This window comes from Salvia hispanica, chromosome 2, assembly GCF_023119035.1.
Source record: "Salvia hispanica cultivar TCC Black 2014 chromosome 2, UniMelb_Shisp_WGS_1.0, whole genome shotgun sequence".
In the NCBI taxonomy this organism is placed as follows: domain Eukaryota; kingdom Viridiplantae; phylum Streptophyta; class Magnoliopsida; order Lamiales; family Lamiaceae; genus Salvia; species Salvia hispanica.
In genome coordinates this window covers 29463463-29484476 of record NC_062966.1, presented here as the reverse complement: position 1 = coordinate 29484476, position 21014 = coordinate 29463463, and the positions used below count along the sequence as shown (strand labels likewise).

The 21014-nt window shown below is 36.7% G+C and overlaps 5 protein-coding genes across 6 annotated transcripts in view; 4 read left to right on the top strand and 1 right to left on the bottom strand.

The window, feature by feature from the left end:
• Window positions 1-1009: 1009 nt before the first annotated feature.
• Window positions 1010-2806, top strand: LOC125204278 (cytochrome P450 71AU50-like). Its single transcript, XM_048102880.1, has 2 exons — window positions 1010-1977; window positions 2051-2806. Exons 1-2 carry the CDS (start codon window positions 1081-1083, stop codon window positions 2672-2674), a joined length of 1521 nt encoding a protein of 506 aa, XP_047958837.1. The 5' UTR covers window positions 1010-1080; the 3' UTR covers window positions 2675-2806.
• A 4992-nt stretch (window positions 2807-7798) lies between these two features.
• LOC125207158 (dynamin-2A-like) lies at window positions 7799-15919 on the top strand. 2 transcript variants are annotated; one of them, XM_048106384.1, is made up of 22 exons: window positions 7799-8199; window positions 9471-9521; window positions 9618-9738; window positions 9881-9970; window positions 10154-10215; window positions 10495-10609; window positions 10733-11075; window positions 11232-11379; window positions 11519-11620; window positions 11707-11826; window positions 11917-12000; window positions 12096-12223; window positions 12318-12402; window positions 12559-12697; window positions 13386-13462; window positions 13548-13604; window positions 14035-14185; window positions 14274-14422; window positions 14612-14725; window positions 14815-14882; window positions 15115-15278; window positions 15408-15919. In XM_048106384.1, the coding sequence occupies exons 1-22, from the start codon at window positions 8047-8049 to the stop codon at window positions 15629-15631; spliced, it is 2745 nt and encodes a 914-aa protein (XP_047962341.1). In that variant the 5' UTR covers window positions 7799-8046; the 3' UTR covers window positions 15632-15919. The 2 variants fall into 2 exon arrangements, with proteins under 2 accessions (XP_047962341.1, XP_047962340.1); XM_048106383.1 differs by having other exon boundaries at window positions 15405-15919.
• A 637-nt stretch (window positions 15920-16556) lies between these two features.
• On the top strand, window positions 16557-17680 carry LOC125207207 (glucuronoxylan 4-O-methyltransferase 1-like). Its single transcript, XM_048106453.1, has one exon. It carries the CDS (start codon window positions 16644-16646, stop codon window positions 17508-17510), a length of 867 nt encoding a protein of 288 aa, XP_047962410.1. The 5' UTR covers window positions 16557-16643; the 3' UTR covers window positions 17511-17680.
• A 363-nt stretch (window positions 17681-18043) lies between these two features.
• On the top strand, window positions 18044-19549 carry LOC125207208. Its single transcript, XM_048106454.1, has 3 exons — window positions 18044-18358; window positions 18878-18992; window positions 19295-19549. The coding sequence occupies exons 1-3, from the start codon at window positions 18128-18130 to the stop codon at window positions 19366-19368; spliced, it is 420 nt and encodes a 139-aa protein (XP_047962411.1). The 5' UTR covers window positions 18044-18127; the 3' UTR covers window positions 19369-19549.
• Window positions 19550-19738: 189 nt separating this feature from the next.
• Window positions 19739-21014, bottom strand: part of LOC125207206 (GDSL esterase/lipase At1g71691-like) — a 2533-nt gene continuing 1257 nt past the window's right edge. The window contains exons 4-5 of the mRNA XM_048106452.1: window positions 20162-20411; window positions 19739-20085 (exon numbers count right to left, since the gene is read on the bottom strand). Coding sequence (XP_047962409.1) covers window positions 19865-20085; window positions 20162-20411 — 471 coding nt within the window. The 3' untranslated portion in view covers window positions 19739-19864. The remainder of the gene's footprint in view (window positions 20086-20161; window positions 20412-21014) is intronic.

Sequence of the window (21014 nt, the reverse complement as noted above, 5' to 3'; positions counted from 1 at the left end):
TTCTAAAAATGATTGCATATTTGATGATTTAACATTCTATGCAATAAGAAATGAAGGTGGGGTTGGCAAGAGTTTTGCCTTTCTGAGCCCACCAATCAATTGAAAATGCAAAACACTTCAACTTCTAAAAACTTTTTAACTGATAGTAATAATCTTTAATTAAAACTCTAGCTAGTTAGTCCCAAAAGTAAATTAAAATTTACTCTTCTGTTATATAAAATCGTATGACTGGATGGAAATTATTTAAAGTTTTGCCATTAACTAGTATACAGGCAACATAGATAGATACTACTACTAAAATACTTAAATTGAAACAAGCCAAAAGTTGTATATATTTAACATGAGATTTAATTAAGCACGTCTTTTACCAAATAAAGAGTTAAGAACTTTATGGAAGACTAATATTTAATGTGTTTGTTGAAAATTCTACTACTACTAAAAGCCAAACATACTTTTTCCACAATCCTACCATGTTAGAGCACAAAAAGTTGTAGCAAAACATTTACGACTCTTTGCAATATGTTGACAAAAATTATGTACTTAATCAAGATTTAGTGGGATAAATCTTTAGCGATGAGGTTAGAAGTCCAATTTCTGCCACCACCATATTTGTGTTGGGAAAATAGTGATAATTATCAAATTGTATACAGCACCACCATAACAATTCTTTTTTCTTATTTACGTTATTTTGCATTAATACAAACACAGAAATTGAGCTGATTTTTTTTTTCTACAAATTCGAGTACAACCATTTAAAACTCACCAAACATTTTTTGCAATTATTATCACCACAAAACAACTAGCTTGATAACGAAAACATGGGATATATATATGATGCATTGCCTCAAAATAGTACAGCTAGCGACAAATTAAATGTTCTAGTGCATCAGTCCACGTCTATTCACGTGACAAATTTTTATCGCATTGTGTATAAACAAATTAATTAAATCATGAATAGTATAAAAGATAGAAAGAAGGTCGAAGTTGAAACCTACCTAACATGTTAGTACTTATAAAGAAGCTTTCACCTATATATACAGGTACAATTTTCACCTTCAAAACAACAAATTCCCCAGCCAAATGGATAGTTCTTGGATTCTTTTTGCCTTACTATATGCAGTTGTAATAGCCTTTGCCTCAAAACTATTCCGAACCAAACCAAACCGGAAAATCCCACCAGGTCCAAAACCATGGCCTATAATAGGAAACTTGAACCTTATTGGTCCGATCCCACATCAATCCTTTCACCACTTATCCCGAAAATATGGCGACATTATGCAGCTCAAGTTCGGAAAATATCCAGTCGTGGTTGCATCATCACCCGAGATGGCCAAACAGTTCCTGAGGGTGCATGATGCGAGCTTCGCCTCCAGACCCCCACTTGCAGCTGGCAAATATACCAGCTACAACTACAGGGACCTAGTATGGGCCCCACATGGCCCATACTGGCGCCAGACTCGGAGGATTTACTCGTATGAGGTCTTCAAGAATAAGAAGCTCGAGCTCTATGAGCAAGTACGTGTTGCTGAGAGGCAATATTTCTATTCAAGCATACGGGCCCTGGCTGGTAAGCCTGTCGTGCTGAAAGACCACCTGTCGCGCTATAGTTTGACAACTACATGGAAGATGCTATCAAGAGATGAGTATTTTAGTGAGGGAAATTCTGTCTTAAATATAGATGAATTGCACAAGATGGTTGATGAGTGGTTTTTGCTTTCTGGAGTTTTTAACATTGGAGATTGGATTCCATGGCTGAGTCCATTTGATTTGCAAGGATATGTCAAGAAAATGAAGGCCTTGAACAAGAAAATGGATAAGTTTTACAACTATGTGATTGATGATCATTTAGCTAGAAGAGTTGAGGAGAAAGACGAAATTGCCCCTATGGATTTTGTTGATACTCTGTTGCAAATAACAAAGGATGGCAATAAGGTTGAAGTTGAGCTCACAAGGGATTGTGTCAAGGCATTGATACAGGTACAATAATTTTGAGTTTATTAACTTTGCTTTTATTTATTTATTTATTTACAAAAGTTTTGTATAATTGTAGAATTTGATAGTGGGATCCATGGATACATCTGCCACAACGATCGAATGGGCTATACATGAAATTCTTAGACAACCACGTATAATTGAGAAGGCGAAAGCAGAGTTGGACAAAGTGATTGGAAGAGAGAGATGGGTGGAAGAAGATGACATCTCTCAATTACCCTATTTGGATGCCATTGTGACGGAGACATTCCGGCTTCACGCAGTGGGCACAATGTTAGCCCCCCATTACGCGATGCAAGACTGTAACGTTGCAGGCTACGACATATTAAAGGGGACTACTGTTTTTGTCAACGTGTGGAGCATAGGTAGGGACCCCAAGGCGTGGGACTCCCCAGATGAGTTCCTTCCCGAGAGATTTATAGGGAAGGAAACTGATGCGTTTGGGAGCAACTTCGCATTGCTCCCCTTTGGCTCGGGTAGGCGGGTATGCCCTGGAATTAACCTCGGACTTAAGGTCGTTCGAACAATGCTGGCTAATTTGTTGCACGGATTTGACCTAAAATTGGTCAATGGCATGAGGCCTGAAGATGTGTCTCTCGAAGAGGAGTACGGACTCAGCACACATCCTAAACATCGACTTTCCCTACTCATGGAACCTACTTTGCCATTGCGTCTTTATTGAATTATATGTTATTTCTCAATGAGTGTACTAAATGGTATAGTTGGTAGAATGAATGAGTTTGTAATTAATTTATAAAATTTAATATGTGCTAGCAAATCTTTATATATTTCATGAGTTAAAATGCGTGATTTACATCTTATTTAATACTCCCCCGTCCCACAAAAGATGTCACGCTTGTGGGACAGCACGAGATTTTAGGAGGTTTTGTTTTGTGTATTAAATGGAGAGAGAAAATATAATTTTTATATTCATGTAAGAGAGAACTTTTTCTAGAAAGAGAAATGTGACATCTTTTGTGAGACAAACTAAAAAGGAAAGTGTGAACATCTTTTGTGGGACGGAGAGAGTACTATTATTTTTTAGTGGGTATGCCACATTTCTTTCAAGTACATATATTTTGAATGGTTGAAAACAAGTACTCCATAATATATTAATATGTTACGAGAAATGTATATTATTTAAAATTATGTGATTAATAAATATATATTTAAACATATTAAATTTTATTTTCCAAAAGCCCAATTTTGATGGTCAATAAAATTATGGGCCATATTTTCAGCCCATAGTTTTGGGCATAAAATGCAGCTTTAATGGCCTAAAATACACAATGAACCTTTTAAAGCAAAATATTTATCTAATAACAGTATTTTTCTTTGTTTATATAGAAACTTATATACATTATTTAAGGATGCACCTATTTATAATCAAAACTTTAAATAATCTAATATGCTAAATCTCTATCTATATTTCTTTCTTCCCCCATATATATAATAATTCGGGCATGCTTATTAAGTAGTGTAACCCATGCTTGAACTTTTTGACTCGATCAATCCATTATTAAAGCTCATGCAATAATAGTCAAAAACGAAATTCTCAAATGGGAGCGAAGCAAAATTAATTTATTCTCACCTTCAATTAGAAAAGTAAAATAACTAAAAAATTATTTTCAGTTATTACATTTTACACTAGGTCGAATTTTATTGCCTTTTTGTTAGTGTAAATTATTGGAAAATCATGAATTTTGGCCACTATATTCAAATTTATTTTGTTAGAGATAGAATTTTAGTCAAATTTTGGTCTATCCAACAACTTTAAAAATCAATCATAAAAATAATGAGTTTTAACCTTTTTCTTAAGAGTGAACTTCAAAAATGGTCTCTGACCTATGGGTTTATCTCGTCCATAGTCCCTGGACTTTAAAAATATCGACAGTAGTCCCTGGACTAAGGGTTTATCTCAAAATTGGTCCTTTTGGCTTTTTTTTGTACGAAAATGCCCTTTTGGGGGGTTTTGACGGTTTTGGGCAATTTGGTCTTTTTACACTTTTAACATTTTAAATCCGATATTATTTCAGTTATGTACTAAATTTGATATTATTTCAAAATTATCATTCTTCTTCCATTTTATCATCCTTCACTTTGTTTTTTTATTTCAATATTATATTTAATTTTATAAAATTAAAATTAAAATTTTGATTTTTAAATATCAATAAAAATTTTAATTAAACTATTAATTCATGGACACTATAAATATTGATTAAAACTATTAATTTTTGTTATTTAATACAATATTCAGCTGAATTGAAGAAGTACACACAAATAATATTAATCATGATGGAAAAATAAGAGCTATTCTATTTAGCCTTCGTTCGGTTGTTATAATTGTTTGTGATTAAATATTATGAAGTTGACTAAAAATTTGATCCTACTAAAAATTTTCTATAGGAGTATTTTTGTTGAAAATTACTAGTAAATTTTGATTGTTTTCAAATTAATAAACAAAAATTATATTAGTCTTACATTAGATGCATATTTATTTCAGAATAAATCGTGTTATATGATATATTTATGATTAAAGCTATTAAATATTGATTAAAACTAAGTCGTTGCCATATTGATTAAATATTATACACTTTCAAATATTGATTATGACTATTAATTTTTTTTATTTAATAATTTTTGTAATTAAAAAAAATTATTGATATTTAAAAATTAAAATTTAAAATTTTGTAAAATTAAATCTAATATTGAAATAAAGAAACAAAGTGAAGGATGACAAAAGGGAAGAAGAATGATAATTTTGAAATATATCAGATTTAGTACATAACTGAAATAATATCATATTTAAAATGTTAAAAGTGTAAAAAGACCAAATTGCCCAAACCCCCCAAAACCCCTCAAAAGGGCATTTTCGTACCAAAAAAAGCCAAAAGGACCAATTTCGAGATAAACCCTTAGTCCAGGGACTACTGGCGATATTTTTAAAGTCCAGGGACTATGGGCGAGATAAACCCATAGTCTAGGGACCATTTTTGTAGTTCACTCTTTGCTTAATTTCCCCCGCATGGTCTAAATTATATCAGTATGACATCCAAAAATATTAAATGAGATCAATACGATCCGTAAATTTTAGCATTTTTCTCAATATATTCAGCAAATAACATAATTACGTCATCAATTTGAAACATGTGTGTGTCAAATTAATAAAATATTACAAATATGACATTTGTTTTTTGATTTTTTTTTTTTTTTTTTTGTCATGAGACAAATGTTAAAAGTATGTCTTTTTATGACTTTCAAAGTTACGAGAGTGACAAGAATTTGAGCAAAATTCATGATTTTTTAGTAATATAACTTTTTCGTTTTTAAGCGAATCTTGACGAGTTTATGGGTTAGTTAAATTCAACTAAGATGATTTCCAATTCGTTAGTTAAGATAATAGAGAGGTAAATATGAGATAAGTCGAACTGAAGTTTGTCTAAAATTAAATTAGTTATGTACTACTCCCTCTGTCCCACAAAGATAGTCCCACTTTGACCCGACACGGGTTTTAAGAAATGTAAAAAAAAATTAAGTTAAAAAAATTGGTGGGATGTGGATCCTACTTTTAAAGTATTAGTTTTATAATAAAATGTGAGTAGGAATGAGTTAGTGGAATATGAGGTCCACTACCAAAAGTGGTAAAAGTGATGGACAAACTTTGTGGGGCGGACGGAAATGAAAAAATGGGACAATCTTTATGGGACGGAGGGAATATAAAAGTGAGATAAATAATAACGAAATAAATTATAATTTTGGTATATGTTGGCAAAGCAAAAGTAAACTATTAATAAAAAAAGATAACTTAATAAAATAAAATTAAAATATTAGCTTTAATTATAAATAAACATGATAATTGTACCGCCATGAACTAACAAATTTCATTACTATTGAGCCTCGGAGCATTTACAATAGGCGATCATCCGGCCGCCGTGCGGGACGGCGGTCAGGACGACACCTATTGCAAGCGCCGAGCCGTCGGACGGCTGTCTCGGATACCGAGGGGACGACGTTGGGCGTCGGGCGCTTAGCGGTCGGACGGCACTGGGATGACACCTATTGCAAGTCGTCCGAACGTCGAGCGGGTGTCGTCCGACATTTTTTATTTATTTGTTATTTTTCATGTTTCACCTATAAGGTTACCCTACTCTCTTTTTATTTTTTAAATCCATTTTTCTCACTTCACTCTTCCGCACCTAACTTTCACACTTTTTTCGCAAAAAATGGCTTTAGGTGGTGATGAGGATTCAATTGACAAGCTCATCACGGACGCCTTGTGGGAGAAGACGTCTACGAAGTTAGACCGCGAATTGCAATGACGCAATCAGGCGGAGCTGGAGCCGGTGGTCCCTCGACCGATCCAGCATCGATGTATAATCATCTGCGACCATGTTGGTGCCCATGGTCGGTTGTTTGCTAATTACTTTGCCGAGGAGCCGTGATGGGGCTGTCGATTTTCCGTCGGCGTTTTAGAACGCAACGAGATCTTTTCCTGCACATTGTGTCGGCATTGGAGCGGTGTTACAAATACTTCCGAATGCGATGAGAAGCCAGCAGCAGGCCCGGACTATCACTGCTAGAGAAGTGCACCACTGCAATTAGGTAGATGGTTTATGGAGGATCGACCGACATGTTGGACGAGTACCTTCATATCGGCAAAGTTGGCTGCGAGTGTCTGAAGAATTTTTGTCGGGGCGTCATCGAAGTATTCGGGCTTACATATCTTCGAAAGCCAAAGTCTGATGAATTTGCACATGAGGGTGCACGACTTTTATGGAATGTTGGGCAGCATAGATTGTATGCATTGGAAATGGAAGAACTGTCCGATCGCTTGGAAAGGCCAGTTCACGACCGGGTTCAAAGGTATGAATCCCATGTTGATCCTCAAAGCCGTTAATGACTACCAGTTGTGGATTTGACATGCGTACTTCGGTCGAACAACGACTTTAACGTCCTATAGTCGTCGCTCCTATTCAATGACCAGTGCCTTGGCGTGGGTCCGACCACCACTTTCGTAGCCAATGACAACCAACAGAATAAGGGCTACTATTTGACTGATGAGATATACCCCATATGGCCCATATTTGTGAAGACGATTAGATGACCAACAAATTCAATGAAAGTTTACTTTGCGCAACGGCAAGAGGGTGAGCAGAAGGATGTTGAGTGTGCTCCAAGCGCAATGTGACGTGGTGAAGGGCCCGACACGAATGTTCTACGACGACTGCATCGCTGATATCATGTATGTATGTATCATCATGCATAACATGATAGTCGATAATGAAGGTCCAGAAGTCATCAATTGGGCCAATGAAGATGCTCTGCTAGATCAAGCCATGGTGTGGCCACCACCCTCGTACAGATGGGTGTACCGCATGGCGACGTTGAGAGGCTCCAAACATTTATTTGTATGCGTCAACAAGAAGCCCATATTCAACTCCGGCATGATATAATTAAAGAGATATGGGCACGTAGGGTTACACATAACCGTTGATACCATTTGGATTTTATTTGAAAGTTTGTTTTCGTTTTATTATTTTTCAAAATTCTAATACAACAAAGATTTTCTATGTTTTCTTTTCTCCAATTGATTTCATTTTTGTTTTCCAATAATATTTGATAAAATACCAACCATTTAAATGAATTAAATGAGATGGTCGAGGGCTATTCGAGGTTTGTGGAAGGGCTGAGGTATTTTTGGGAGAGCTATTATAAAACAAAATGAACAAAATAAAATAAAATAAATACGATTTCCAATTATAAAAACTTTGAAATCTGCCTTTCAAAATTTGAATGTAATCGGCTCACCGTATTCATCACTTTCTTCAATAAATTTTCATTTCTTTCCCCATTTTCTGAAAACTTCAGACTCCCAAACCCTAAATCTCCACAATTCACACATGAACATATAGATATAATACATACACGCTAGTTTTCTCGCTCGATCTCCTCCCATTCTATTGGATCTGTGGTTCTCGGCACTTCGATCCAGTGGTTTGGTGAAAATTCATCGTTTAATTGCACTTCAGAAAGTTTATAGATTGATTTGAATCCATGGAGGCTATCGAGGAACTAGCGCAGCTCTCGGAATCGATGCGGCAGGCGTCGGCGATGCTCGCCGATGAAGATGTGGACGAGACGGCGTCTTCATCTTCTTCATCCAAGCGCTCGTCCACCTTCCTCAATGTCGTTGCTCTTGGAAACACTGTGAGTTAGCTCAATCTGAGGATTGTTTTGAAGTTGGCAGTTGAATTGGTTTGTGGTTGTTGTACGGTCTAGATCTCAGGGGTTGGCCATTTCGGGCTCTGATTTTGATTTAATGAATGGAAATTGCGGTTCATCTGATCTCAAGATGAATCTTTGTCCGATCAATTTAGCTGGCTGATGCGAAATTCAGTTTGCAATGACTGGGTTGGGCAATTGATGCAGATCATGTGATTATGTTAATCAATTGGTGGTGGAATTTACTTCTGTAGGATGATTAAAAGCAAAATTAAATTAGTATTTCGCTGGAATCAAATTGCCAAATCACAGCAAACTTAAAAACAATACTACATTCTGATCTCTTGATTCATTTATTTGTTTCATTTTCTCTATTTCCCCCACTAGCTTGTAACTCAAATATTGCAATGAGACATTTTTGGCAAGCTGACATATGCTGTTTCTGTGATGAGTGATGGATGCATTTATTTAAATGTGTCATCATGCCATGTCTTGTTTTCACTTAGTAGGCTGCTGTTTTGGATGTTTGAGTGCAAAGATGTGAAATTATAATTTATTTATAGTATTTATATGATTTATATCTGAATATCAGTAAAGAAAGAAAGAAAGTAGTAGAGTATTGCACAATCAGTACTCTTGTCTTATCTGAGTGAGTTAGAGGCTTGAAACTATGTAAACCTGTACTATAAATCATTTGTTTCCTTTCAGTGCAAATATTTACGAGAACTGTTTCAATCTATTTGTAAATTTGTAATACTAGCTATGTGATTGTATGTAACATCTCATACCTAGTGGACACTATTCTGCTTACTTGCTTAGCTTGTTAAATGTGTGGTATAATGGCAAGTCTGTAGAGCTTTAAATAGAAGCCATCATGTTGATCATAGATTAGTTCCTATTGAGGCCAGGTAAAAATCGTTTGTTGTATCTCTATTAGGCTTGTTCATGTTTGAAGGACCACTACTCCTTGCAGTGGAAACTGGTAGAAAAAAACTGCTGCAATCTTGCTATGCAAATTAAGCATAGAATTCATACTTTACTATAATGTATTAGACCTATGATAACTATATCTTGGATTATCTTTTAACAATTCACCTGGGTTTTACACTCTCAGAATATCTGTATAAGCAAGCATCATCCAGATTGAAGTATTCTAGCATTCTCTAAATTGACTTACCATTTACGGTGAATGAACTATCTGCGTGTGTTGCAGTTTTACTATTCTTTGCTAATTCATATGGTACTTGTTTTTTCAGGGTGCAGGTAAGTCAGCAGTACTGAATAGTCTAATCGGTCATCCGGCATTGGTAAATACCCTATATTATAACTACTGTATTATGAGGTCGGTCGACTGTCTTCATGTGTAAAGTCATTTTTCTGAAAGCTGCTATTGAATTTTGCAGCCAACTGGCGAAGGTGGTGCAACCCGTGCTCCAATATGTGTTGACTTAACAAGGGATAGTTCACTAAGCACCAAATCTATTATGTTGCAGATTGATAGTAAATCTCAAGCAGTTTCTGCAAGTAAGGACTCTAACTGAACATTACTCCTAATTCCTAAAGCACATAATATGAAGTAAAATAGGTTTGTTAATGATAGAAATTATTGTCATTTGGTTTTACCATTGCATGAAATCATTCTTATTAATTTAATGTTCTGCCGTAGGTGCACTTCGGCATTCGTTACAAGACAGGTTTAGTAAAGCATCTGGCAAGAGCCGTGATGAAATATATTTGAAGCTCCGTACAAGTACAGGTGTGTCTTCTTTTGGAGTTCATATATTTGTTTATTCATTTTTATCTTCTACTATCATTCTATGTGCTGTTGATATATTCTCTGTTTTTCGAAGAGCATCTAATAATATTATCTCATAAGAAGCTTGGTATTTGCAACACATGAGGCTAGTTATCTAATTTTTTTATCTTCATGGTTTGGCAGCTCCACCATTGAAATTGATTGATTTGCCCGGAGCTGATAAGGGAAATGTTGATGATTCATTGGTGAGTACCTTCTTAACAAGATTTGATTTAATTGGATTTGGATTTGGATTGTTGAGTTGTATACACCTTGAACTTTACTAGAATTTGCAGATGCACTTTTGTTGATTTGCAGATTGCAGTTGCACTTTTGTTGAACAATTGATAATGTTCCCTACTTCAGTCTTGCTGAATTTTGACCTTCATACTCTGACTGAATGATACTAATTATTGTTAATTATGGCCTAGGGCCAAAAGTATTTTGACTTTTAAGTTGTCTGATGGCATTTCTCTTCATGTCAGAGTATGTATGCTGAACGTAGTGATGCAATATTGCTGGTTGTCATACCTGCTGCCCAGGCTCCAGAAGTTGCATCAGCCAAAGCTATTAGAATTGCAAAGGAACTAGATGGAGAATGTCAGTTTGCTATCCAATTTTGCCTTGATTAATAAATTTAAGAGGGGAAGAAAATAGAAACAGAACATTATCTGCCAATGTGCCAAATTTTGTTACGTGTCTGAGTAATTTTTTTAAAAATAGGTACAAGAACTGTTGGAGTGATCAGCAAAGTAGATCAATCATCGTCAGATCCAAAGATTCTTGCTGCTGTGCAGGCTCTTTTGCTAAATCAAGGGCCGAGAAGTACATCTGACATCCCCTGGGTTGCTTTAATTGGTCAGTCAGTTGCTATAGCATCTGCTCAGTCAGGGAGCGTTGGAGCTGATAATTCTTTAGAAAATGCATGGCGAGCTGAGAGTGAAAGCTTGAAATCTATACTGACTGGAGCACCTCAAAGTAAGCTTGGGAGGTTAGCATTGGTGGAGACCCTCGCTCAACAGATCCGAAATCGAATGAAGATAAGGCTGCCAAATCTTCTTTCAGGGTATGCTGTCTTGTGAAGTTACTTCTGTCCTAGTTCTGTCTGGATGCATTGATTCTTTCAGTGCATCATATGCTAGAGTATGATGCACTATTTTACATCTATATTGAATATTTATTATTGATATTGATATTGATATTGATCGTGTGACTATTGCAGTCTCCAGGGAAAGTCCCAAGTAGTGCAGGATGAACTTTTCAGGCTTGGTGAACAGATGGTTCATAGTTCCGAGGGTACAAGAGCTTTAGCTCTGGAACTTTGCCGTGAATTTGAGGACAAGTTCCTCCAGCATATCACAACCGGAGAGGTAATGCTCTGAACTCAGACAAAGGATAATATACCTCTTAGGTGGAATGGTGTCCTATGGAACTCCTCAGTCATTATTCTTATTTGAGCTTTATGTTACTGGAATTATGTTTTGAATCTGGATTACCTAACCTGTTCAGGGTTCTGGCTGGAAAGTGGTTTATAGTTTTGAAGGCAATTTCCCCAACAGGATCAAGCAACTACCTCTGGATAGACATTTCGACATCAATAATGTTAAAAGAGTATGTGTTTCAATTAGTTATGTCATTTTGAGTATATGAGTTTTGATGCCTTTTGTGTTTGTATTAATGCTTCGAAATTGAACCAGATTGTGCTCGAAGCAGATGGATATCAACCATATCTTATCTCTCCTGAGAAAGGGCTGAGGTCATTAATTAAAGGTGTTTTAGAGCTAGCCAAAGAATCTTCACGCCTTTGTGTTGATGAGGTAAACAAAAATGTTGGTTATTTACCTATTTGAGTTAATTGTGCGTGTAGATATATTTGATTAAACAATTTTCTTTTTTACCTTTTGTAGGTACACCGAGTTCTTGTTGATATTGTCTCTGCTTCTGCAAATGCCACACCAGGTCTTGGAAGATATCCTCCTTTTAAGCGTGAGGTTGATGAGATGCTTTTAGTTCATTTACTGAAGACATTATGTCTTGTTTATTTTATTAGATCTTCATTGGGCATTCTTTTGTGAAACTTATGTAGGTTATAGCAATTGCCACAACTGCGTTGGAAGGATTCAAGAATGAAGCCAAAAACATGGTAGTTGCACTTGTTGACATGGAACGTGCATATGTTCCACCTCAACATTTCATACGTCTAGTGCAGAGGCGGTGAGTACTGCAATTGATTTAGAGTTACATTCCCCGCGTTTGAATATATGTTCTTTTACACTTAGTCACTTACTGTCTTTGATTGTTTTTGCAGGATGGATAGACAACGACGGGAAGAGGAGTTGAAAGGCCGGTCTTCCAAAAAGGGTTCTGAGGCAGAGCAATCTATATTGAATCGGGTAAACATGTTTTGAAACTTGTGTTACTTTATTTAGGATTGAAAATTGTCTTCTTATTCAATGTATGTGAACAACCATAAAATTGCTTGCTATAACCATCTGATAAAGAATGGTTGATCTTATTTGCTCCTCTAATTGTTATTTTCCTACTTTCAGGCTACTAGCCCACAAACTGGAGGCAACTCAAAATCAATGAAGGATGGCAAATCTAGTCAGCAAGAAAAAGGTAAAGATAAAGATATCCAAGAAGGATCTGGGCTGAAGATTGCAGGACCAGATGGAGAAATAACAGCAGGTTCTTGCAAAATAATCTCACAAAAGATGTAGTTGTTTTTGCATATTTCATTTCCTCTATTGGCATAGGTGATTGGTAGAACGAATTAGAATCAGTTGCCTTTCATATCTGATTGCTTTAGTATCTAGGTGAGCTTGGTTGTAAGGAACCCACATGAGCTGTCAAACCTTTATCCTTTTAAACAATCATAATTTAAAAGTCAAAACTGTTGTCTTTGGTTCCCTAGAAGCTTTTCTTTCTTGATGGTCCTGGATTGGTTGAAGGAAAAAATGGGTCATTTGCAGTGAATACATATATAGTAAATTGGCACTTGAGCTACATGTGTTCCCTATACATTTAATGCAGTTCATGAACTTATATATGCATTCTTTACATGCCAGCGACAAAGTTGGACCTTTGTGGTTGGACCGTTGGAGTAAATGAAACTGAAAAAGAAAAGCTGACTATCTATTTATTATTTGTGTTTTGTTGAAGTTCTTGCCATATCCTTTTATATGTTTATAATATTCTTACAGAAGACGTCTTCCATTCTCTTCACTTTGTCATGCATACTGCTTTTTTAGTAAGTAGAAATTGTAAGGTTGAGAATTGTATATGATGGTAGATAGATGATTATAAGAGGTTACTTATCTACTTTTATGTATATACAGTCACATTTCTTATGGATCACTAACCTTTCTCTCTGCAGGATTTTTGTTAAAGAGGAGTACTAAAACTAATGGCTGGAGCCGCAGATGGTTCGTCTTAAATGGAAAAACAGGAAAAGTGAGTTCCTTGACTTACACAACTACTTGTAGAAGCAAATGTCATTTCATACTTCAATGACATATACTTTCCATGACCTCTGCAGCTTGGGTACACGAAGCAGCAGGAAGAGAGGCATTTTCGTGGTGTCATTACACTGGAGGTACTTTATGGCTGTGTGATACACATTTTACAGAGCCCTCTAGTTTAGTAATATGTTTATTTGCTACAAGAGCATCTAAAGATGTAGAAACTGGGAAATTTTAAATAATATTATAAAGAATGGGGTGTTGCTCTAGTTTAGTAATATGTTTATATGCTACAAGAGCATCTAAAGATGTTAGAAACTGGGGAATTTTTAATAATATTATAAAGAATGGGGTGTCATAAGGAGGACGTGTTAATACCTACCAATCAGAACTGAATTTCGTTACTGCATGTTGTGGAGCTATATGACTTGAACATGTTTCAGTGTTTGTCTTAAAGCTCCATAACATCTGTTGGTTCATAAAAGTGTTGATTTGATTTTATATAGCCGCAGAAGTTGCGTCCAAAATTAACCAATTCTGTCATATTGTTGTTGCAACACTCAGGAATGTAATCTGGAAGAAGTTGCAGAAGATGAGGAAACTCCTCCTCCAAAGAGCTCTAAAGATAAAAAAGCAAATGGTCCAGATTCGGGAAAAGCACCCAGTCTAGTATTCAAGATAACAAGTAGAGTTCCATATAAGACTGTCCTGAAAGGTACCACAAATATTGCTGCCTTCTCTTTCTGAAACTTCATACAAATTCAGTATATAGACAGCTAAGTAGAGCTCCTCGGTATCTGCAGCCCATAGTGCCGTTGTTTTGAAGGCTGAAAGTGCTACTGACAAGACAGAATGGATAAATAAACTAAGAAATATCATCAGTTCAAAAGGAGGTCAAGTGAAGGGTGAATCTGGCCCTCCATTGCGCCAAAGTCTTTCTGATGGTTCTCTTGTAAGTTCATGAACTTCTTAGCATTGCCAAATTTGTCCAACGCTATGTTATTAAAGTTGTTCTTATTGTTGTGAATTTTGTCAGCTGCTTGATTTATAAATTCAAAATGTTTGGCTCGTTTTAGTTTCTTTCTGTTTGTGAATTAGGAATTCCGTTCATACATGTTCTCACTTTTGAATATTCATCTAGGATACAATGACCAGAAGACCTGCCGATCCAGAAGAAGAACTTCGGTGGATGGCCCAAGAAGTGCGTGGTTACGTTGAAGCTGTTCTTAACAGTCTTGCAGCCAACGTCCCAAAGGTCAGATATATGATAGCAAAAAGATTCCATTATGGAGTACTACATTTTAAGAGAAGCCACCTTTTGACTTGTGATGTATTTCATTACAGGCAGTTGTGCTTTGCCAAGTCGAAAAGGCAAAAGAAGACATGCTATTTAAGCTATACAGTTCAATAAGGTTAGTCTCCTTTCATGCATCCATCCAATGGTGTATGATGCTTTCGGCAGTTTGTATTTCTTAACCACAGCGAATTCACATGGAAAGATTAGAGAATATTCACTAGGCTCAGCCTTATTAAGCTAGTTCGTCAATATCTATATGAACATTCATCTCCTTGTTAAAAAGATTTTTGCATCTTATGCTTTTCTTTTCGTGTTCATGACTTGACTCGGGTAATACGGAATGATAGTGCTCAAAGCATGGCAAGAATAGAAGAGCTGCTCCAGGAGGACCAGAATGTCAAGCGGAGGAGAGAGCGTATCCAGAAACAGTCCTCTATTCTTTCCAAGCTTACTAGACAACTCAGTATTCATGATAATCGGGCAGCCGCTGCATCCACCTATTCTAATGGAGGTGATCTGTTTTACTATCATAAAAGTGTCTATTCTTACAAAGATTATATAGCTTATACATGGTTTTATTTATTTTGATATATGAGAATTCTTTTGTAAGCATGTAACGTTTTCCTCTCTACATCAGTAGAAAGTCCAACCACTGCTGGTCCATCTTCTGGGGATGACTGGAGATCTGCGTTTGATGCTGCTGCCAACGGTTCAAACCCATCATATGGGGATTCTAGATCAAATGGCCACAGCCGCAGGAACAGTGATCCTTCTCAAAATGGTGATATAAACCCTGGTGGCCGACGCACACCCAATCGTTTGCCACCTGCTCCTCCATCATTTGGCTCTGGTTATAGATTCTAAGGTAGATGGAAATTTTGACAAATCGATTCTTGCAATTCTTGTCGGGTGTTTCATCAGTTTCTCGAGCTCTCATCGAGCTCTAAGTCTTCTCCATGGTTTGCTCTTTCCAGGATCAATCCATATAGACATTTTTGTGTATAGATGTTCGGTTTATGTTGTGCTTCTGTCAGTTGTGTTCTCAGCTGCTGAAGTTCTTGTGTATTGGTAGAACTCCCATGGAAAAATATTATCGTGAATGCTATATATATGTAATCTATAATTTTTTGGAAATAATCTTATAATTTTTCATGACCTCCTTATATTAATATATTGCTATTTTCTGTTTTGAATTTGAGGATGCCATAACAAAGGACATTTTGATGTTATGTTTTGATGATAGTGAAATACGAAATATAAAGGAGAAACTGTATTCTCCATATTTTTGAGTTTTCGTCCTACTAAATATCGACAATTTGACGATTTTTTTTCTTATAAGAATGAATATAATTGGCAGGGGTCCGAGCCCCTCCTATCTTGTAGAGGAACAAGTATGATGTCTCTCATATAAAGAGTGAGATTAATTGTTTAAACATTATCATCTTACCACCTAATAGTTGCTGAAAGCATTATGTTAACTAACTAAATACATTATAAAATGTAGCGTGAAGCACCATCCAATTCTCTAATTGTAACATATACTAGTACTACTTAATATCTAACAATACAACAATATTTTAACGCTAGGACTATATAACCTTCGAAGTCACTTGTTAGATAAGACATAACAACCTCAATGTCACCTAATACCCCACCTAATTAACATACCATCAACCAATCATTATAAGTTAGAATGTCCCAATCAACCCACAACAACTCATTGCTTCAACTCCAAGACTAAATAAAGCAAAACCAAAAATCACCCATAAAAATCATATCCTTCTTGTTTCCCCACCAATTCATCTACAAACTCCCACCTTCAAATCTCCTCCCACTTTTTCAATAACTTGATTTTGGTCCAATTTAACCACTAGACATGAGAGGTAAACCATACTACCCTTACAATCTCAAGACAATCTTGATATGTTTCTTCTTCCTCCTCTTCCTCTTCTTGATCCTCCGATCAACATTCCCCTACTCCCAACCCACCCCCTCGACTCCGGCCACCCTCCACCCATCGAACTCATCGATCAACTGCCCTTCCCTCTCCAACTCCGCACCATCATGCACCAAAATCCCACCTTCCCTAGCCCACGCACTAGTCCACTATGCAACCCTCAACTTCACCCCACAACAAACACTAAAAGAAATCTCCATTTCCCTCAAAATCCTCGAAAAAAAATCCCCATGCAACTTCCTAGTCTTCGGATTGGGCCACGACAGCTTGATGTGGACATCCCTCAACTACGGCGGCCGGACCGTCTTCCTAGAAGAGGACAAGGAGTGGATCGCCCAAATCAAGGCGCAGATCCCATCCCTCGAGGCATACCACGTGACCTATGACACAAAAGTGTCCCAGGCCGACGAGCTTCTGGAGGTGGCCTCCAGAGAAGAATGTAGGGTCGTGAGTGACCCTAGATTCTCCAAGTGCCAGCTAGCGCTGTCTGGATTTCCTAGTGAGGTTTACGACGTGGAGTGGGACCTGATCATGGTGGACGCCCCGACCGGGTACTTTGATGGGGCGCCCGGGCGGATGAGCGCAATCTACACGGCCGGGTTGATGGCAAGGAATAGAGAGAGTGGGGAGAGTGATGTGTTTGTGCATGATGTGGATAGGGTTGTGGAAGATAGGTTTTCAAAGGAATTGTTATGTGAGGGATACTTGGTTGAGCAAGAAGGGAGGATTAGGCATTTCAATATCCCTAGTCATAGGACTAGTTCGGGTAGACCTTTTTGTCCATAGACATAAACATATGGAGTACTATATTATACGTGTGTGACAAACTATGCACCTCCTATATTTTGTGTTTCTTAATTTTTTATTTTTTGAATTTATGGATTCGTATTGATTGTACGAGATTTTCTGATTATATATCATGAAATTATTAAAGTATAGCATATTCATCATTTTAATTATGGCATGCCTATTTCAAATTTGTTACATTTTCCAAGCTGTTTTGATTTCATTGGAAATATATCATGACTTTTAGGGATTTTATCATTTTTGTTTAAACCTTTATATTCTGTCCCAATTTGTAGCAATTAATTAATGTTTTGATTATATTCCAAGATCCCAACTTATTTCCAACTCATTTTCATGCAAATTAATAATACTGTATTGCTATATTATTTTAGAAATATAAAACAAGTTTAAAAATGAAGATAAATAGGTTGAGAGGCAATCCTAAATTATGAAGAAGCTGAAGGGCAAATTTGCAAAAATGTTTGAGAGAACACTAAACGGCGTCGTATAAGTATAACCCCCACCACTATTCTATCCACTCTTGGTTTAATCTTCTTCTTCTTCAAATTCACGACTGCACAAACCAGAGAAACAAACAGCTGTAATCAATCGCAATCATGGCGCAAAAGAAGAAAGAGCTGCTGTCATCAGCGCCATGGAGGATGGGCCCACAAGAAGACGACAAATTCAAGGACGCTAAGTTGAAGGTGACGTCACAGCCCGGTGCAACACCCAAAATGCACGTCCCCGGCAAGAAGACTTTCGGTTCCAAAAACGACACCGCTGGGGAGGATTCTCTCACTGAAATCGACCCTGAACTTCGCTACAGCTTCCAGCGCAATTTCCAGGTGAATTGAAATCTTATCCAATTAGTTTTTGTTTGCATTTTGCAATCTCTCCTCTGATTTAGGTCTGTGTTTTGGGGATTAGGTTTTTATTTAAGTAAAGAGTTAGTTATAGCGATGCGCCCGAGGTGTTTGATAAAATGCCTCTCTCTGTGTACTGAAAATGTGTTTGCAGAGATGTTTAACATTGAAAATGCTCTCCATTGATGTTGATAAGGTCTCATTTGCTTTAGTTTTTGAAGGAATGAGTTATCAAATAGGCATTTTTTTAACGGAATTCATTACTCTAATCAGCTAAGAAATGAAAACTAAGTAGTTTTTATAATAATATGTTGCCAAGATGTTTGATGTTGAAAATGCTCTTTCATTGATGATGCTAAAGTCTCATTTGCTTTTGTTTTTTGTTTTTTGGAGGAGTGAAAGATTAGAAGATTAATTATGCTTCGATATGCTTGCTGTTTAATGCCAATTGTTGTGATGTTCCTGGTGAAAATCAGTAACGACTCCCTTGTGCTTTTGCAGTTCCTTCAAAACGTCTTCAGCATTGATACGATTGTCAAGCCCCTTCCTCCAACAATGGCGTACAATGTCTCGCGCAATTTGTCCTTCTTCACAAGGATCTTCACACAGTTCTTCGGTGAGTTGGAGTCTTCTTCTTCTTCTTCACTCTATCGCCTCTTTCCTATTCTATTGCATTTGTTTTATGCATCTATCTCGATTAAAATGATCCATGATTAATCCCGTCTGACTCCTCAATCCATACGCGAAAGCATGAGACAGAAGAAAAAACTATGATGGCTTTAACTGTTTTTTTAGTTACAATTCACACTCTCACACATTGGATTACTCAAATCCCGACCTAATGGTTGGAGGGGAAGCTTCTTATCAATTTAGTTACGTGTCGTCATGTTTTTAACTTCATGCCATTTTCTTGAGCAGATCCCGATGGTATAGCAGATGCGCAGAAATCGCTTGGATTAGGTCAGGAGGAGAAAGCTCGTAAGGTTCGTTAAAACAACAATACGTTTTTTGGTAGAATGCTTGGCCATAGAAAGAGCTCTTGTTTCCTTGTATTCATCTAAATTATTGTACAATTGCTTCAGTTTCAAGGAGTTTTTTGTATTTTAAATGATCAGAGACTCATGAATCTGAGCTCCCATATATCTAAATCAATTGTCTATTTTTAAATGAAAATTGAGTATGATTTTTACAAATTTGGTAAGAAAATAGGTTTAACGTTGTCCTCGTGAACTTATCTTATAGTAGTATTAAAATAAGATGAAGCGCTTCTTAGTTGGCAAGACACGAGTGTATTGGAGTTCAAGAATCACATATGACACATTCAATTGTGAACTGCTTTTTCATCTTAAAACGAAGCAAAAATGTCTAAAATCGCACATTCATTAATCAGAAATCAATTAAGCTGCTTAACAAATATGATCAAAATAGAAACAACCATCTTCTCTTCTTACAAAACCCACAAATTAATAGGCCATAGAGCCCTAAACTTCATAGGCGAGCAAGTTGCTCTATATTATACGGATAAGCCACATCATTGCCCCCATTGAAGGCCTTCCTCCCAAACAAGACGTTCACGGCCTCTGTCGGATGAAAAGCGTCCCAGAAAATGTATCGGTTCCTATTAGGGCACGGCGTCTGCATCGGCAAACAAGTTATCTGGCCTCTGTTCCTCCCAATTCCACAGCACCCACGGTTCACCACGCTGAAACCTAATCAATCGTTCAATCAAATTTAGTATCAGACTCTTGAGTCAAAATTGAATCTTGATCAATTCAGGGTACCTACCATATGATCTAGCATTTGCCAGGAGATCTTGGAACATGTTGTGGATGTCAATGTAGGAGAACCGGATTCCGGGAAGATTGCGGATGAGGTTGTTTATCATCACCTTCGTGTTCGTGTTGAACGGGGCAACTAGCTGGTTCACCTCCTCGGAGCACACCCCATTCCTGCTCTGAGCTAGGATGCTCGGAATGCAGCCCATTAGCCCTAATCCGGCAATCACAAACTTCCTAGCTCCGAGATTGTACAGTCTCTGCATTATAATCAAAATCAACATAATTTAAATAAAATTTTCTTAAATTCAAAATTAGAAAATACTGTATATATTCCACTAGTAATTTTTTAATCACTTACAGTGAGTTGTTGTGAGTATTGTTGGGTTAGGAGATCTGCATATTGTTGGGCATTGTAGTGATTTTTGGTGTCGTAGTTTGGCATGAGATAGTTGTTGAGGTAGTCGTTGCTGCCCATTCCGACGAAGAAAATGCACCTCGACAGTTCCTGGGCCAGTTCGAGGGCTCCGAGACGGTCCGTGAGCTGGTCCAGAGTGTTCTCGAAGTTTTTGATCTGTTGATTGAATGGGATTCGAGTCACCTGTCCACATGACATTGTCACATTTCTATTAGTAAGTCGAAGCAATCAATTTTATGTATGCTTCTAATCAATATTCGATTGATTGCTATGACAGAATATAAAATAAATGAAATGGTAAAATCAATTTTTTAAGAATATGTAATCATAATAAATAAATATATCAATTTGTCTTAATTATACTATTAATACTCTTTAATTTCTACCTAACATTTTGAATCACTCAATTTTATTTGCATGGAAAAAAAAAAAAAAAAAAAAAAAA

What these genes read in the sequence shown, in the direction of transcription:
- LOC125204278 (XM_048102880.1), top strand. Translation starts at nt 1,081, where the DNA reads ATGGATAGTTCTTGGATTCTTTTTGCCTTACTATATGCAGTTGTAATA. An exon ending in GTGTCAAGGCATTGATACAG is followed by an intron (nt 1,978 to 2,050) that starts GTACAATAATTT and finishes GTATAATTGTAG; the next exon opens with AATTTGATAGTGGGATCCAT.
- LOC125207158 (XM_048106383.1), top strand. Translation starts at nt 8,047, where the DNA reads ATGGAGGCTATCGAGGAACTAGCGCAGCTCTCGGAATCGATGCGGCAG. An exon ending in ATACGTCTAGTGCAGAGGCG is followed by an intron (nt 12,224 to 12,317) that starts GTGAGTACTGCA and finishes TTGTTTTTGCAG; the next exon opens with GATGGATAGACAACGACGGG. An exon ending in ATCCACCTATTCTAATGGAG is followed by an intron (nt 15,279 to 15,404) that starts GTGATCTGTTTT and finishes TCTCTACATCAG; the next exon opens with TAGAAAGTCCAACCACTGCT.
- LOC125207207 (XM_048106453.1), top strand. Translation starts at nt 16,644, where the DNA reads ATGAGAGGTAAACCATACTACCCTTACAATCTCAAGACAATCTTGATA.
- LOC125207208 (XM_048106454.1), top strand. Translation starts at nt 18,128, where the DNA reads ATGGCGCAAAAGAAGAAAGAGCTGCTGTCATCAGCGCCATGGAGGATG. An exon ending in GCTTCCAGCGCAATTTCCAG is followed by an intron (nt 18,359 to 18,877) that starts GTGAATTGAAAT and finishes GTGCTTTTGCAG; the next exon opens with TTCCTTCAAAACGTCTTCAG. An exon ending in GATCTTCACACAGTTCTTCG is followed by an intron (nt 18,993 to 19,294) that starts GTGAGTTGGAGT and finishes TTTCTTGAGCAG; the next exon opens with ATCCCGATGGTATAGCAGAT.